The sequence below is a fragment of the Macrobrachium rosenbergii genome, chromosome 46, assembly GCF_040412425.1.
Source record: "Macrobrachium rosenbergii isolate ZJJX-2024 chromosome 46, ASM4041242v1, whole genome shotgun sequence".
In the NCBI taxonomy this organism is placed as follows: Eukaryota; Metazoa; Arthropoda; class Malacostraca; order Decapoda; family Palaemonidae; genus Macrobrachium; species Macrobrachium rosenbergii.
This window is the reverse complement of record NC_089786.1, coordinates 49,816,970-49,835,816: the sequence shown is the minus strand read 5'-3', so window position 1 is coordinate 49,835,816 and position 18,847 is coordinate 49,816,970. Positions and strand designations below refer to the sequence as shown.

The following is an 18,847-nucleotide window of genomic DNA, read 5'->3' as shown; positions in this document are numbered from 1 at the left end:
CCTCTCATGAAAGATAAGACAACTGCTACATCTGAGTTGAAATAAACTTCCTCTCTTCTTTTTTTCTTTCTAATTCTTTTCAATTCAGGGTATCAAGGTGCCTGTTGCCCACGCCTTTATGCAAGAATCACCACTGACAGTATATGCATCAGTTATTCACTTCAAGGGGTCAGAAGCACTGAGAGTTTCCTAAGCGTCCCCTTATCTTTGGCATTTTCTGAATGAAATTCCACCTGGCTTATATCTCCTTCTATGCCTTTTTCTACAATTTCCTCATTTCTCCTACAGGTCTTTATCCTGTTGCCTCCATATCCAACTTTCACTTCTGAAAAAATATATTTGGCTGTGTCCTATCACAACAGCAAGATACACAAGCTCAATAAATCCATATAAGGAAGGAGTTCTGGGTGGCCACCTCAACAGGAACATTTACAAATTTGGAGGAAGAAAAAACATGATTTTTTTTTTATTTATCAAATTGCAAACAAGCACTATAAAATATAGACTAATATAACACTATAATACAATTTCTTCTTCAGCTAATAATAAAACTATCAACAGTACACTGTACTGTACTATTCATTTGTTTGAACAAAAGTATATACCCCACATATTACACCATATCAACTGTTACTTAGTACAGTATATAGTACACATAGCTTTATTTTTAGTACTGCTATCAGATCTTTGTATTCGCAGGCAAAGGGGGCAGAGAGCTTGCAAATTTTTTGTATCCTTCGCTATCGGGCCACAACCTTGCCCCAAAACGCTCTGCCACCCGCTTGGATTCGGCAATGTTCACCTGCAATAAAAAATGAACAATGACCCCTGCTCCACATGAACCATTAAATAAAAATAATTAATTTATAAGCAGTAACTGAATCACACCCCAAGGATTAGAAAAATTCAGTCCAAAAGGATCCGCTCTTGAATAAAGCAGAAACTGGAGAGAAGCACTGCAGCCACATGACAGGTTGGAGAAGCCAAAGGAACATGTGAAAAGTCAAATGACGACAGTAATGGAGCAGCGGAATAATGGGACTTGAAATATACTGCGCTGGGATATGATAAGAGGTGGACTGGAGAAGGCAGGGAGGAATAAGGATATAAGTGGTTGCGTTGAAAATGAAGTCTGGTAAAAGAGAGAGAGGCTAGGGCTGATCTATACGAACACTGCAAGGAGCCTTTAGAAATATTTACAATGCACAGATCAATGTAAGCTCTTAATGTAATCTGGCATCACAAAGACGGCAGCCAACGATGCCAAGCCAAACCCTGGAGCTATGAGATGTTCTGCAACCTCAATGAAAATGAATGGTCCCTAAAAATTTTCCAAGTAAACAATAAAGACATTACTAAGCTAATGTCAAGGTAGTATTTAGCTACACAACATTAAACAATTATGGAAGCATTGTATAAGAGAACAGCAGCTCCACACTTAATCACTGTAGTGAGAGAACGCCAAGAGAATTAAAAGGTTCAACATAAAAATATAACAAAAACTAAGACACACATTCGGAAGTAAGAGAGAAAAATGAGTGAAAAGTCTAAAAACCTACATGATATTAATTTTTCAAGATAAAATCCACTGCTTGCAAGTCCTGAGAGGAAGGATGAGCCGTGTTAATTACAACTAAACTTCTTGTTAGACAGCCTTAGCAATGCATAAAGAGGCATTCTTATTTGAGAGCTTTCAATTTTCTTTCTTTTATGTCAATCTATTAATTCAGGAGCCAGCGTAAATATTAACCATGTCTGCTTCTTACAAAATGACAAACTGTTTATATAATTTTTGAAGCCAAATCTAACAAAGAACGCAGGGCACTGGGTTAGCATATAATTGTTGCTGTGACTAGGCATTTGATAAACTGTCTACTTGATTCACAACACATAACAATGTGAGACTTCAATACATTCCACAAAAATCACCAAATGAAAATGTTAATAAACTTGATGAGAATCAAAATAAGGCTGCAGCCAAGGGGGTTACCAAATCAATGGACTTACATGAGAAGTTAATCAAATAAGGTTTAAAGTGAACTAAAATTTCCCAGGTACAAACAAATTTGATTTGAATTAAAGGGAGGTTTCCTACACTTTACCTCGTAGATAAAAAGCTATGTGCTACATGAAAACGTATTCTTGGACCTGTACAAGTTCCTAAATTAATTAAGATCAAAAGAGAACTGGATTTCCTGAGTACCAACACATAAAATCTGGAAGTACAAGTTTGGTTTGAGATAAAGGGAAATTTCTTGTCATACAACTTGTCTCAACCAACAAAAATACTGTCATTGCTTAATGAACCTCTCTCTCCTTTTGCCTGTACAGAGTTAGAAGTCCCTTGAGTTCTTCACATTCTTTTCTATCTTGTGCACTTTCTATCTGAGCTCTTGTTAAATTAAGGTCTTCTTGATTATGCTTGGCTGCCAAATAACAAATAACGTAGTTCCAACTTCCCACAGGTTCTAATACTGTGCTAATATTTAATATTAATCTACTGAGATATGACATCTCAAAAACTTTTCCTATTCAATCTATAGTTTCCAATTACCAACAAAGAATAGGCCAAGTTGTTTACGTCTCCCTCTACTGTGCAGGGTCACACTTGCTGGGGGGCGGCCAGCGAACTGTATCTTTGGACACAGTCAGGTTAAGGGAAGGTTAGACTGAGTTATGATGTATCTTTGTTGATATAACGTTGGTCTGCTTTTGAGCTGGCCATGATGCATGGAATTGCATGAGCAGTTGATCGTTACTAATACTTCTCTCTTAGCATCCAAAATTGTCCCCAATTTGATTATCCACATTACTCAATTCTCCAAAATCTTGCTTTCTATTCACAAACTAGCCTACGACTAGAATACTTTATTTTCAAGGAATTGTGACTCTTCTCACTACTGAAATTTACATTACTTCATCATGAATATTACCATATATATGGCTGTTTTTTCTATTCCTTTAGACTTCTTTCAACAGACCAGACTTAGAAATTAATACTACGGTACTAAGTGAATTTCCAATACCTTCCCTATAGACAGTCATATGGGTATTGAATTATTTTCAAAACAGTTCCTTTATATTTCTTAAATAAACTTTTCCTACACTCATGCTTTCAAAACAACTACTGCATTAGTAGGTCATTCATCGACTAAATAGCCTTCAAGACAATGAATTACAAAAATGAAGTTATATACACAATTCACTAATAAACACAATACTGTTCTTCAGATGCATTGCATAATCACTGCAGTTTAAAGTGCCTTGCCTACCTGCAACGCATATGAATGGTGACCATCCATACACAGAGCAAAAATATTATTCTTTAAAAGTGAAATAAGTTAAAAATGCCTCGGTTAAGGTAAGAATTTCTAGCCACTAACAAAAAAACGAAAATACCCTAAAATTACAATTAGCAATTAGGTAAAAACACTGATGTAATACGCAGAGGTATAAAAAAAATTAGAACCTCCCTCTTTCTTAAAGAGAATGAATGATTATTTTATATGGTACGTATTTGATGTCATAACTTGTCCCTCATAAATTGAAATGTCTCTATTTTAAGTGGAATTTTGCTCTGTTATGATTATTTTATATTATCATTTTATTATTATTGATAACTTCATTTTGGACCCATGGAGAGAGGAATGGCACATAAAACAGTTATCATTATGAAATTAGGCATTCAGTGAGTGTTGGAAACACCTGGAGAAGGCTAATAAAAGACAGTAACCCTGGCTAGGGGTTAAACTGACGAAAACAAGACCTTCATGCAGAAATAAACAAACAGAAATGCTGTTTAATACGAAAGGCCGCACAATCATACGTTCAACCCACATCTATTTTGAGGTCAAACAGGTGGATCACAACAAAACCAGGATGTTAAGGACAGACACAAACAACACCACTACAACAAGAAAATTACCTCATGCAGCTTAGCACGGTGGACTTCCCGACACAACCTTTTTGAGTAAAGGAGAGATTTTGGTGGAAGCTTGGTCATGGCACGTACTCGAGGCCACACCTGTTCTTGAAAGGTGCTGTCAGGGAACACTTCTGTCACAAGACCCAATTTGCAAGCCTCAGTTGCATTGACCTTGAAAAAGGGGGAAAAAAAATTAGGCTAATGGTAAAATGGATTTCATTCTGCAGGCTAAATCACACAGATTATCCCTGAATTACAATTCTTTGTAATAAGGGTAAGTAATTCTTGTTTTGTGGATTCATTCTTAGAAGTACAATGTGAATTTACAAAGATTTGATACACAAGATAAGGGTATTATTTATCTTCTTTCAAGAATGTGACTGTTCTTCACAGTCTTCATTCTATAATCTTGATAATTTTCACAGGAATATACAACTTTAAAAGAAGAAAAATTATTACTTCTAAGAAAATACAAGGATTATAATAAATCAGTAGAGTAACTTTCACATAATCTATCACTCCACCTATCCCATTGTCTTCCATGGGGCCTCCTTTCCCTATATAGTTCTTCAAAACATATAGAAGAATAAAATCTTATGAATACACTTCCAGTATTTCTTGTTCGATTAAAACACAGAAAGTCACTCCCAAATTCATTTCATGAAGCATGCAATCTCCCAGATCCTTGATATTTCATAGTAAACAAAAATACGACCAAATTTGTCTCTGTCAGCTGTTTGGGGATGATAGATGACACCACAGGTTAAAATGGAGCATACGTCCCAAGACTCTGGGATGGTTTCCTTTGCTCCACTCAATACATAATTTTAAATCAACCATTCTAACCCACATAGTCGAAACTTTACCTTTTTTTCAAAAAGTAATAATTCTGTTGCTCTGCTGTGCCCCATGACCATTGGGAAGGTGTACGTGGAACATCCTTCTGCTGTTATGCCCAGAGATGAGAATGGTGTGAAGAATATTGCCTATTTTAGAAGAAGAAAAAAACAAGATGCCAATGTGAATGTTAAATTAATGAAAGTAATGATTTAACACGTCAACTTATCAGACATCTTTGGGGGTCTAGTCTTTCTGATAAGTAACAAGGCTGCCTACACTTGATTATTTTAAAGTCATTCCACATAGTTTCTAACCTAAAATAACAGCATTTTACACTTGGCATGCACTTTAAGAGATACACCTGATGTAATGATGTATCATAACTAAAATGGTAGCACAGGGAAAAATAATCATGTTACGGAGCTGATAATCACAGAAGTCTGCTAACTTGAGGTGTTACTACACAAAAATAAATAAAAATAAAAACTTCATGCCAGTAATCTCTGTTCACATCAATTTTCATTCTCGAACATATTTTCCTATAGAACATGATGACCACTGCAAGGCAATCTCTTGAACTTTTGAACCCTACTGAACTTCAATGTAAAACCTTTTGGATAAAAAGGACATGTCGGTATCATAACCAGGGTAGTAAGGCAGTCCCCGGTTTCTGATGGGGGTTCCGTTTCAACTGCATCATAGCCGAAAATCGTTGTAACCCAAAATATCTTCAAAAATCGTAAGAAAACCTTACTTTTAATCATTTGGGTGTCTTGTAAATGACGTAAACTGCTTTTTTATTGTTTTTCATCAAAAAACCTCCAAATTTTGACCATTCTCCCATATTTCTTCCGTCGGATCGCCGTCATAAACCCGAAATAACAATTTTTAAAGTAAATTGTATTTTTCCTAACTATACAAACCCGAGGTCCTTTACATTAGGAGATACTTTCAGGCGTAGGCTGGAAACGGCCGTTAAACTCTTGAACAAGGTGGTTAGGCAGTAACTACCTCCAGGTAGGCGGGGATACCCGCCTGCCCGGATGTAAACATTCCAGTTTGCCTTTCAGCCCAGGTACAGATTGAGGGGTGGCATGAGGTGGGCATAATTGTAAAGGACCTCGGGTTTGTATAGTTAGGAAAAATACAATTTACTTTCAAAAATTGTTATTTGTTCCGACACAATATACAAACCCTCGGTCCTTTACATTAGGAGACTCACTTATTGGAGGGAGGAATCTGAGAAAGTCTCTCTGAACTGACTGGAGTTCACCACCTTGTCTTCCCTTCCTGGTCGTGAGAGCGAGGAAGGGAAAAACTGCCTCTGACAAAAGATCGGGTTGTAAGAAACTGCATGGGATCAGTTGTCAGACTTCTGGGTCCCTTTGCATGAAAGAGGAAACGTCAGTTCATGCAAAGTAGGCTGGGAAGAATTTGAGTCGGATGACAAAAAGGCAAATACAAGCATTGGGTTGTCTCATAGTCATGGTCTCTCTTCCTCCCCTTGCAAGAGGAAGGAGTGGGGTTACTTCTATTAACCTTAACGGAAATAGAATGGGAGCTCCTGTTATGTCTTATCTGCCCATTGTGCCGGTCCAGCTTGTATTGGCATTTCCGCTCCCTGCCCGTGGGAAGAGAGCCAGGATGGGGAGAAAGAAGAGAGGCCAGTCACTCAACCTCCATTCTCGCCATCACAGCCAGAACCAACACCATAGGCGAGATGCAATCCTGTCCCGTTAAGGGAGCTGGATAAGCTACACAACTTGTTGAGCAGCCACCACAGGACCCAAGGAAAAAGTGTCCAAGGACTTGTGTGCAACATCCCAGAGGTAGAAGGTAGTCTGTTGGGAGACACACCCGCCTTCAGCTCCTGTGGACCGACATATTCTTCCGAATGCGAGGGATGGACCAAGCCATCGACTTTGTGAGCTCGGGTGAAAGGTACCGGTATCGTTGTCATCAGCTGCCAAGTACCTCCTTGATCGCTTCACGAAGTCAGGAGGAAGATGTGCCCTTAGACACTTCTTCCTTGGGAGAGACAGTACTGGCGAAAACGTTGACGACATCCAGGTTAGGAATGTCGAACCTTTCGGAAAGTACCACAGCTCCCAATAGGACAAAGTAACGAATGATCTGGATCATCGATACAAAGTCCAAGGAGGAGGGGGAACAAGAAGGACTCAAACCCAACAGTTGATGCCAATGGATTTGGAGTCCACCTACGACATCCGAGAAGGATGATCCCCACCCTGTTCTTCCATCTTCTACGCCAAGGCCAGGGTAACATGAGAGATGGACCTAAGAGGGCATATCTCTATCCGGCGACTCGAGGGCGAGTGCAGAGCACGGACAGGAACCCTAAACAAGAGTCGCATGCCACCCAGGAAACATTCCTGGGACAGCATGACTGAAGAAGCTTCTTGTCCGTAGCTAACTCTCGACTAAGGAGACGAAGGCTACTTCAGATAAAGACTAGGCCGCAAGGGCCTACATTCTTCAAAACTGAAAGGGAGAGAAGCAGCCCTCGGCGGAGAAGACGAGGAAGTCCAGACTTGACAAGCGACTCTGACCGGGAAGAAGTTCCGACAACGACACCACCAGCGAAGACGGATCCAGTCCCTGGGACAGTGTTGCAGAGGACTTCAAGGGATATCCAGCTATATCTGTTGCCGCTCAGCGAGAAAGCCTGTGCTTGCAAGGAAAGCTGGAAAGTCTCCCAGTCCTGAACCCACAGGGATGTACTGCCTCAAGAACCGCTTCTTGTGTAGCTGCACAGGAGGATGGGTCAAGCGGAATTCTTCTCGATGCCTCGGCAATCAGTTCGGAAGGAGGGGAAGTCTTTTAAGTATTTGTCTGTAACTCGGGGTGAGCAATGTTTGTGAACCCCTAGCGAAACGGACAAATACGGAGGGAAAAACGTTGATATCGAGTTTTCACCAAAAGACAGCATGCCTCAACAGAGCGGCCCCTGGTCTGGTATGAGGGAGCGAGAAAACACTACTGACTTGTGTGCAGGGGAGGCAACAGAAGGACGGTAGGGATTTCTCAGTCCAGCAGTCTCTGTATGAGTCTTCGTGAAAAAAGAGTGAGCAGCATGTTCTGTCCCGATCACTCAAACCCGAGGCCAGGCTTGCCTACCAATACATCCCCACCAGGGATGCATCTGGTTAATTGAGCTGTCAGTGTGCAATAGAACAACACTCGAGTACCTTCAAATGTCGAGATAAACAGGGGGAAAAACTATTGCCTCCTGTTTGTCGACAAAAGTCACTGTTGTGGTTTTATTGTTCAATGAAACCAGTGAGTGCCATAAAACCCATCCTGGATTCTCGGACGGCCAAAAGGCTGCCCTGAGCCCAGGACAGTGACGGAAGAAGGTACTAATCATCTTGGTCGCACAAATTCAAGACAAGGTCTTTACCAGTGTGCGCCTATTCCTCAACCTGTGAATCTGTGAGTAGACACAAGATTTGAGGGAAATATGAAGGCATATTCGAAGGTTCCTATAATCAAGCATTAGCCTAACTCTTTCCTCATACCTCGAAGAGGAAAAAGAACGGGCAAAAGGAAGCAGACTTCCATTTTCGACCATGGGGAAGCTTCTGCAAGATGACAGGAACCGAGACAATTAGCTCTAGCCGGCTGGCATTTCCCGAATCGGGAGCACGGGAGAGGAGGCGATGGAAAGAATTGCCGAGACCTAAGGGAAATAGATACTTCTCCTGAAGGAATCCATTCCCAGGTCTCGGCAATGTTGCTGCCAGCTCCAGAGACTCGATAAGCATCATTTTGTCCAGGCATCAGCAGTTGCAATCTTCTTCTGAAGCCTAGGACTTCTTAGCTAAGGAGTTGAGGTGGGCTGGCTTGAACCCAAGGTCGAGTTGAAATGATAAGACCCAAAATTCTTGGCCATTGTCCAAAGGACAAGGCAGTGCCCTGGTGGGAACCTTGATTACCAGGGTATCTGGCAAATCTCTGAAAGAGAAAGGCAGAACCAAGTAAAGGTTCGTTCCCAAGGGTCGAGCCAACTCAGGACTTCTGAAACTGGAGATCCAAATTGGGACAAAGTCCTTCTTCTTAGCACCAGAATTGCCCAAAAAACTGTGGTCAGCAAGACCCTCCGAGGCAAGAAGAATTCATATTCTGCCGAGGCAGGGGTGGAAGTTTGGTGTTTCGACCTGAATTAACTCCATCGAAGAAAAGAATCCATCAGGTTGAGAACGTTTCTCGGAAGACAGGACTGCGGCGGTCCCTGACATTCTGGCCCCTCAGAAACTGCAAGGGTTGCAAGTGATGAAGGTTATTCATTGGGGAGAGCGGTCCTGTCCCAGGGATCCTCGCGCCGACGAATCAGCGCGAAGTTCCCGAGAACACAGGGGCGATCGCAACTTGAAGAGGAAGACCTCGCTGTTCCGATGCGTGAAACCCTGTACTTCTCCCCTTGGAGGAGACCTTGACAGATCCCATGAAACCCTTCTCAGCTACCTGGTTATAATCTGAGAGAATCGGGGACCGACACCCAAAGCACGCCAGGCAGCCGAACTCCGAAAGAAAATTTCGCCGGAGCTCTCTCTGTCCGTCTCGCTCCTCTCGGAACAACCGAAAGGAGAGGAGAACAGGTGAGGAGAAAGAGTAGACCTACCTGTCCTGCCAGAATGATAAGCAGGAGAGGCGGACCGTGAGCAATAATCAACCGAAGGAGATTACTGCCACACGGGGAAAGAAGAGCAGCTATGCCGTGGCAAAGTGCTTTCCTGGGAAGAGCAAAAATTCACTCGAACATAGAGAACCCGAATCGAAAAAACCGAGTAGGGCCGAGCCGAGCCGAGCCGATCACGAGAACACGATCCAATCGCGGCAGACTGGGAGGCAGGCGAGATGGGGCGAGCGAAACGCAGCCAAGCCAGTCTGGCAAGCCGAGTCAAGTCGAGCCGAGCCAGTCTGGCAAGCCATGTCGAGTCGAGCCGAGCCAGTCTGGCAAGCCAAGTCGAGCCGAGCCAGAGCCAGACTCATAACTGGGCAGGCCAGACTCGTCTGCTGTGAACAATTGCTAGTTTCCGAACTCTAAACTCCTTCGAGGCCGAAACCGGGCCAAGGCCCTCGAGAAGAAGGCTCATAGGGGAATTCTGTGTCTGCTATCTTGCATGCTCGAACCCTAAAGTTCGAGACACAAGAACGAAGCCCCCCGAGCAACCGAAGCAGCTGGCGGGCAGAATCGAGACACCTGGCGTCGCGGTACACCGACACCTGGGTGTCGGCGACCAGACACCTGGGTGTCCCGGCGACCAGACACCTGGGTGTCTCGGCAACCAGACACCTGGGTGTCCCGGCAACCAGACACAAGGGCGTCCCAGCAACCAGACACCTCTGTGTCTACCTGGGCGTCCCGGCAACCAGACACCTGGGTGTCTCGGCAACCAGACACCTGGGTGTCTACCTGGGCGTCCCGGCAACCAGACACCTGGGTGTCTCGGCAACCAGACACCTGGGTGTCTCGACACTTTCTCGTCGTCCTATGCTCTCGTAAGGAGAGCGCTCGTGATTCATAGAATTCGAGCTACCCACGAGACTTCCGAAAATCGGGAGCGGCTGCTTTGTTACCTAATAGATTAAAAGAGCCAAGCACAGAACCAGTCTTAGATGCAGACTTCCAAGACTGGCAACGAGGGAATGGCCTCGAGAGGCCGCGGCTCTCGCGCCCCAAACGCAAGATCCCACAGGAAAATGCGAATCGGCCAACTTGTCTTCGGAAGAGTGTCAGTCCCTTGGAAGTCCCGCAGGACTCCCAAAGTGAATCTCTTCCTTGCTTCTTCTGGTGTTCGAACCAAGAGGTTCGAGACACCAGGCTGGGAACCCGACCGAGCACTGGCAAACACTCGGGAGCGCTTGCGGTGCTGGCAGGAAGAGGAACCGAGACACCTGGGTGCCTGGCCCTTTCTCTCGCACTGCTCCCGAACTGGGCCCAGGAAAATCTCTCCAGACCAGATCGGGATACTCGATATTCCATAGAATCTCGAGCACTCGAGCAGCTCATGAACAGCGCCCGAAGCAACCCCATCTTAGAGGCGGAACCTCTAAGACTCGGGAACGGGAACACAAACTGAGGTCTGCGCGCCACGGCTTTCCAAACACAAAACCCACGGCTATGCGAATCGGTTCCCCTAACCCGAAGGTCGGGAAGAGCCAACGAGACCCACTGCCTCCTCGGAAGGAGGCAGTCCCTAAATGTCCAAGGGCATCAAGGGAAGAAGCAGCATCCTTCCTTCGGCCGATGAAGGTCTGCCGATTCTCGGGACCTCCAGGACCTCGGGAGAGGAAGGGAAGACGCAGCAGAAGACGAAATCGAAGATAAGATGAAGAAGACGGCGGCTACTTCCACAGGACAGCTTCCTTCATCTCCACTCCCACATCTTCTACAGGATGGTCGACACGAAACATCGTAACCTCCAGGGTAGTCCGGCAGGAACACAACGGACGCAGGGAGAAGCATGATCAGGACAGCCGATGCAGGAGCTACAGCAGCAGATCGGAGGGCAGGAGCTACTGCAACGGCCAGGAAAATCACCTCAACAGGACCACTTCCTAAATCTTCACGCCGACATCTTCTACAGGATGGCGGACATCGTAACCTCTGGGGCAGCTAGCAGGAATGCACGGAAGCGGACCGGGCACGACCGCCAGGAGCAGCAGGAATGATCAGGACAGCCGATGCAGGAGCTACGGCAAAGGTTCGGAGAGCAGGAGCTATGCAACGGCCAGGAACGCGTCACTTCCACAAGGCGACTTCCTTCCCTTCACGCCCACGTCTTCTACAGGATGGCAGCAGGCAGGAACACAACGGAAGTGGCCGGGCACGACCACTAGGAGAAGAAGCGGCACGATCAGGACATTCGATGCAGGAGCTACGTAGCTGTTCGGAAGGCAGGAGCTAATGCAACAGACAGAGTGTCATTGAAAGTCACCAGCATCGACAGGAGCGATCAGGGCGGCTGCGGCAGGAGACCAGGAGAGCAGCCCGAGACTGTCGTGAGAGTTGACACGAGCAAAACACAGGGAACAGCAGGAGCAGATAGACCACAGATACGCAGGAAGCATTGCAACAGCATACATGAAAACCAGCAATGACAGCGATCGAACTACATCAGCGGGAACAGAGTCAGAGCGATCCCGGCGTGGTAATATGTCATCTAATCAGGTATTGTGGTCGATCCCGAAGCAACACTGAATGAAAGTCGGGACTGCTTCATGCAAGATATTCTTGATATATGATATCCAGCCAACTACTGCTGTCTCTGCAATGCTCACTGTCAACCTGAAAGAAAAAACAAATATGATTAGTAGAGGAGGCTCCTCCCGCTACAAGGGGAACAGCCCCACGCAGCGTTAGGAGTTACTCTAGACGAGGTTGCTCGCTCCTCCCCGTGTCTTCACCCGACGAGCGGCGAAGAGGGCGAAGGAGAGAGAAGGAAGAACCTACGGGAAGAGAAAAAGGACAGAGGGGAGCCCACCAAGGGGCGCCGTGGAAGCGGAACTTATCGACGACGCCCGTAACCTCCCACTCAGCCCGCAAATCTCTAAGCGCAGGCGGAGACAAACACTCAGCAAAAGAAGGAAGAAATTAGTGATGCCCCCTTACACACGGAGGGCGGAAGCCCAAGAAGGGACTAATCTTACGTCCCGATGGATGTAGGGGAAGTGAAGAAAAAGCGTCCCAAACTAATCCCGAGAAAGTACAGGGGCGCCTCCAGTATTACGAAAAGGGCCGCTGGAGAGAAGCATTACCACTTGGCTACGCTTCTCCAGCTATGCCCTTGGCCGTCAAACCCCAGACACAGGCAGGGAACGACGGCTTACACAAGGTTATCACAAATCGTGGGTTTGTATTACCAAATATCAAACACACGCAATATATAAACAAAAATACAGAAAGATCCCACCGTAAGAGCTTAACGACAGTCAGCAGAGAGAACAAAAAACACGTCAGCAACAGCTGACGGCCGAAAGCAAACTGGAATGTTTACATCCGGGCAGGCGGGTATCCCCGCCTACCTGGAGGTAGTTACTGCCTAACCACCTTGTTCAAGAGTTTAACGGCCGTTTCCAGCCTACGCCTGAAAGTATCTCCTAATGTAAAGGACCGAGGGTTTGTATATTGTGTCAGAACAAACAAGTGTTGTAACCCAGGATATAATTTTTGATGAATATATTCGAAGAGCATTACCATAGAAGCTCGGAACGTCGTAAGCCGAACCCGTCGTAATCCGGGGACTGCCTGTATTCTCCTTAACTAAAGTGCCAGTCCTGTAATTATGTGTAGCTAAAACACTCCTATTAGATAATAAAAAGTACTTAATCCTCCCGTATGTGGAATGGAATGGATTATAGAATTTTGGTCCAAGGCCAAGCGCTGGGACCTATGAGGTCATTCAGCACTGAAAGGGAAACTGATCATCAAAAGGTTTTAAAGGTGTAACAGGAGGAAAACCTTACATTTGCACTATGAAACAAATGTTAGGAGAGGGTGGAAAGTAAGATGGAAGAAAGAGAACATGAACAGAGGTACAGCAAAAGGAATGAAAGGGGTTGCAGCTAGGGCCCAAAGGGACGCTGCAAGGCACCCTAAGTAATGCCTACAGTGCACCACATGAGGTGCACTGACAGCACTAATCTCTCCAACATATGGTGCAGAAGACTGCACTGCCTCTTAAGCAAAACACCAAATTAAAAAGAAATTTGTATTTTTCCTAACGTACGAACCTACGCTTTCACGCCTGGAGTACTCCGCACTTACCTAGCTTCGGCTGTTCTAATGGTATGCAGCATGAATTATAAACAGTCTGTAACCCTTGTCATATGCACGCTACTGTTACCACTTCTGTATCACTATTCAAATATGCTTATATTCAAAAAGGATAAGACAAAGAGACCAATAACTTGGCGGGAAGGCTCCCAAGGAATATAGGCCAGTCCTGTAAGAATTATGAATTTAACAATACTTCATCTTTTGCACCACATAACAATATAGGCGTACAACAGGGAATTCAGTTTCATGTATCCCACAAGACATTTCACCTCAAGGAAAACGACTCGCATTTGATTTTAATCAAAATGAAATATCTGTCATTAATTTTACAACTCCCACTACAGACATAATTATTTCCCTGAAATGGAGCAATATTTCAAGATGGAAAACATCTTACTTTGTATTTCTTATAAAGCCTAAAAAGGCATTGAACTTTTATCAGAACTGATGAATAAGAAATAAGCCCCTCAATACATAAGGTGTCTTACTCTTTCCGTGGCAAAAACGGCGTCATACATCGGAAGGAGAGTAGTCCCAGCTCCAACGGCTGCCCCATTCACCACAGCGACCAGTGGTTTTGGAAAGTCGATAAAAGCAGCAAAATACCTGGAAGAGAATCCATAGGATACTTTAGTTGTCAAGCAATAAATATTTAAGCACACGACCTGATCAACTAACTCAAGCCACAACTATAAAAAAATTTAATAAGTTATGCACCTTGAATTGGGCTTTGAATTGTCACTTACACAAAATAGTTACTTTCCCTAATGCTTATAACAAATAACCCTACTCTAACCTACCACAAGATACTATAACCTATCATACTACAGTATAGGCTATAAGTTAGTAATTGCATTACAGGAATTATCCATGTTCACAGTGCACGTCACGTAACAGTCACTGGAAGCTGCAAGATAAATGGTGAGGAAAACTATTTATATCATCAGATTAACCTGAACAGTATTCATAACAGGTTCGGTAGCTTTACCCAATAGCTGTCTCTGTACCACATGCTTTCTTTGTATCACATCTCTTTGCAAGCTTTAAAAATTGTTAGTTTTAACCTTTGCTTCTTTCCTTGTGCCCGAGCACTTTCTGTGCTACCTAAATGTCATTCCCTGCACCTAGGCATAATCTATGCTTTCTAAATTTCAATTGAATTACTTTTCTTTTGTCATCGCAACTTCTATCTACAGTAAACCCCCCGTGTTCGCACTCTCATGATTCGCGGACTCACGCATTCGCGGGTTTCTCTGTGGAACATATCTAGCCATTATTCGCGGAAAATTCGCCCATTCGTGGTATTTTTCACTGAGTAATATTCACTAATTACTGTATTTTCATATAATTTTCATAAGTGCACTTTTTGTGATAAAACTATTAAAATACTCAGGTATAAGCATTTTTACAGGGTTTTTCTTGGGTTTAAACTATCAAAATTGGCAGTTCTAAGTGTTTTTATTGGGGTTTTAAGTATTCGCTGATTTTAGCTATTCACGGGGGGTATGGTACGCATCCCCCGTGAATTTGGGGGTTCACTGTATATGGTTTATGTTATGTTAATTATGAATGACACTGCCTAGTGTGTACCTCAAGCAAAACAGTTTTTCTTTTATTTTCATTCCTCCTGGTCTCTCATTTTCTGCCTTTTATTGGTCCTGTTGAATTTTTGCTCTCATTTCAAAACCAATTCCCTGGGACAAGTGCGACAAGTCAAAACCTTGCTTCAATGATCTGGTTTAACTGCTCAATAATAACTATACAATAATAATAATAATAATACACAATCAGAAGAACAAAACTGATTTAATACTTAATTAGCAAATCAGCAATTTCTGCAACAGACATCTGACGAAAGTTCTTCAGATCATTTCCAGCTGTGTAGACATTGCCGGCCCCAGTGGTTGCTGTGATGAGCGTATTGGGATCATCTGCAGCCTCTTTCAGTGCTGCTACAACTTCTTCAAACATCTGGAAAAGACTTTGTTTATATACACAGTCTTCTTCACTTCAGTTAAAATTAACGCACCTGAAAACTTTAAAATACAATATACTTAAGTAGCTGACAACTCATTCAAATTGTTGGAAGACGCCTGTTAATGATAAAAGGCTAGTCAATTCATTATTCATCAACAGATGTTAAAGCCCAAACTTGTCTCAACTTTGCATATCAAAGAAAAACAAATAAGTTGAAACAAATTCTATAAGTAAACTCATGTGAGCCTGTTCAACAATTATGCATTTGCACCAAGTTTGAACTTTTAAAGCTCTAGTGATTCCAACTTTTGAAGCTCTAGTGATTCCAACTTTTGAAGCTCTAGTGATTCCAACTTTTGAAGCTCTAGTGATCTCAACTTTTGAAGCTCTAGTGATTCCAACTTTTGAAGCTCTAGTGATTCCAACTTTTGAAGCTCTAGTGATTCCAACTTTTGAAGCTCTAGTGATTCCAACTTTTGAAGCTCTAGTGATTCCATCGCATACATATGAGAATCATTTCACGATTTGGCCATACCTGGGACAAAACTCCTCATAGCAAAAATTTTTTTATCATGTAAAATGAGCTCATGAATATGGTGCTACAGATTAATACTAAGAAACTTACTAGAACTCAAGTTTTATAAAGAAAAAAAATATTATTTGAGTCAGCTGCTGAAGACTAAACCATGAAACAGTACTCTAAATGCAGCAAAAAAAACAAAAAAAAATTATCTCTGAAATGAAGTAACCTACTTTCTTGCAAGCTTCCTTCTTGGTCATTTACAGTTGTTATTCAGATTCCTCACAATACATCATGAATGGATAGACGTCAGAAAAACTGTACGAAAAGTACCTTTTCACTAATGGCATTCTTTTTATCAGGTCTGTTGTAGGTGATGGTTCGGAGGCCATCTTCACAAGTGACGCTGAGGGTCTCGTACGTGGCCTGAGATGACATGGGCTGCTGTGGCAATGTTGATCCACAGACTGCCTTTGAAGCTGACCATTCTGGTTGCCATCTTAATGCATGCCGTAGGGTTCCACCACTATACCTCACTTTTGCACTTGTGCTGAAAGTAAAAGAAGTAGGTTAGCTTAGGAATAATACAGAATTTAGGCAGAAAGCCAAGCACTGGAACCTATAAGGTCATTCAGTGCTGAAAGGGAAACCGACAGTAAGAATCTGAAAGGTGTAACAAGAGGAAAACCTCACCGTTACACTGCAAAACAATTGTTAAAGAGGTCGGAAAGTCAGATGGAAGAAATAGAAAATGAATGGAGGTACAGTAAAATGAATGAAAGAGGTTGCAACTAGGGGCCAAAGTGACGCTGCAACGAACCTTAAGTAACACCTGCAGTGCACCATGGTAGGTGGAATGACAGCACTAACCTCCTTCGGGAGGTTAGCTTATGTCTCAAATTTTTCTTGCCAACCACTTTTTCTTCCTCCATTTATGCCCTGGTGTCATAAGAGAAGAATGACCTTGAATTATAGTATATATAAGAATTGTTATCAGTAGTCTACTGTAAATATAAGAATGCAAATGTCTAAAATGTACTGTACCAATACAATGCAATATATACTAAAAAGACATAAATTACCCGTTAAAATTAAAAAATAAGTTCAAATTAATCAAGCAAAAATGCCTTAAAATTTTGAACAAACAATATCTCTTTCGACAAGAATTTCCAACACTACTGTTCAAACCAGTAGAAATGGTCATAGGTTCATAGTTCATCATTTGTTGTAAAGGAAATATAAAGTGGTTAGTCTATAAAAGGACACATTGTATTTTAGCAAGTTCAAATCTAATCTTAACCTAGTTAAGCCGTAGCTCTCGCTGACTTCTTACATAAGTATCTACTTTGCATACGTCTGCGTCTTAGGTGAGGTTAGGCATGTCACCTTTCTCTCTTTGGTTAAATTTGATTCATATGAAACATATTCTACAGGTTTCCACCAACCCTCTTGTGCTTGTTGCGCATTTCTTTGGGTGCTATCTTCTCATTTCTTTTCTTTTTTTTTTTGCAGCAGTCCCGTCGCTGTTCAAGAGACACCATTGGATAAAAAGAATTACATATAACATAAACCACAAAATTAAGCAGCTGGAAAACTGAAGTTAAAGGTAGTTCTTCTCGATTTTGTTGAGAAAGTTTGTCATCGTAGTCTAGCCTGCTACTAAACTGACTAGGCCTATGTTCAGCAGAATTCAAAACCGGCAACAACAAAAAGCCAGTCCTTTTAATTGTGTGCTACCTTACGCTAATGCTCCTAACCACACAGGCCTAACTGCCTACCCTAAGGCAGAATAAAGCATGAACTTGGAAGCCATTTCAAAATTCAGCAAACTTTTAACACCAAACCACTCTCATGCACTGTGTTTAGTACCATGAAAATGAATGTTACAACATGAAGAAAATACAGTAAATAGGCCTATCCTGGTAGAAACTAAACTGGCGATATTTTTCAGTATGATTTTCTTATTATGTTAAGTAGCCTTAAAGCCTAGGCCTATTAAAGTGTTAGCTCTGCATTGGCTGTATGGAGCGGTTCCGCGAATATGAGAGACATTAGGCCTACCAGTGAATGTTACAACATAAAGAAAATACAGTAAATAGGCCTATCTTGGTAGAATTAGGCCTAAATTGGAGATAAACTTCGGTATGATTTTCATAGGCTACTATGCTACATAGGCCTAGCCCGATAGCCTAGGCCTATTAAACAAGATTTCAGTATGATTTTCTTAGGCTATTATGGTAAGTAGACCTAGCACGATATCCTAGTCCTATTAAAGAAGATTTCAGTATGATTTTTGTAGGCTATTATACTAACTAGGCCGATAGCCTAGGCCTATTAAAGGTTTCAGTAGGATTTTCGTAGGCTATTATGCTAAGTAGGCCTAGCCCGATATCCTAGGCCTATTAAAGACCTAAAATCAACATCGAGTTGAGACATTAAAATAGGCCTATTACCTCAGTATTAATGAATACCCTAAGCTACAGGTGAGTTCAAGTGCAAAGGGACCCCTTGTTATCGTCATAGGCCTAAGCTACGTTACCGTAGGCCTATACCAGCCTAAAGGCTGCCTTTTCTCCCATTCAACTTACGGGCTAAACTACAATGTCATTTAGAGCATGCATGAAGAATTTTTTACTAAATATTATCCTCACCAAAATATGCGTCTGGCAGCGTGAAGAGCCGACATCTTTGACAAGTTTTTTTCACTGGATTATCGTTGGTGGACCTTAAAATTATCACTTTTCATCAAAAATTATCGTAAAAATATATCGTATTTTGAAAT

General features: G+C 42.7%; 1 protein-coding gene across 3 annotated transcripts; it reads right to left on the bottom strand.

Annotated features, from left to right (window-relative positions):
- Nucleotides 1-560: 560 nt before the first annotated feature.
- On the bottom strand, nucleotides 561-18,847 carry LOC136830308 (enoyl-CoA delta isomerase 2-like). 3 transcript variants are annotated; one of them, XM_067089717.1, is made up of 7 exons: nucleotides 18,717-18,847; nucleotides 16,399-16,615; nucleotides 15,382-15,539; nucleotides 14,057-14,174; nucleotides 4,792-4,911; nucleotides 3,926-4,096; nucleotides 561-802 (listed from the first exon to the last, which is right to left on the bottom strand). In XM_067089717.1, exons 1-7 carry the CDS (start codon nucleotides 18,749-18,751, stop codon nucleotides 680-682), a joined length of 942 nt encoding a protein of 313 aa, XP_066945818.1. In that variant the 5' UTR covers nucleotides 18,752-18,847; the 3' UTR covers nucleotides 561-679. The 3 variants fall into 3 exon arrangements, with proteins under 3 accessions (XP_066945818.1, XP_066945817.1, XP_066945819.1); XM_067089716.1 differs by lacking the exon at nucleotides 18,717-18,847 and adding an exon at nucleotides 18,519-18,601; XM_067089718.1 differs by lacking the exon at nucleotides 18,717-18,847 and adding an exon at nucleotides 16,886-16,999.

Excerpts from the sequence above, each read along its gene's own strand:
- LOC136830308 (XM_067089716.1), bottom strand. The coding sequence starts at position 18,586 with ATGACGATAACAAGGGGTCCCTTTGCACTTGAACTCACCTGTAGCTTA. Across the intron at positions 4,912-14,056 it reads CCGTTTTTGCCACGGAAAGA|GCAATATTCTTCACACCATT; the intron begins GTAAGACACCTT and ends CTTCTAAAATAG. Across the intron at positions 803-3,925 it reads ACCGTGCTAAGCTGCATGAG|GTGAACATTGCCGAATCCAA; the intron begins GTAATTTTCTTG and ends TTTTTATTGCAG.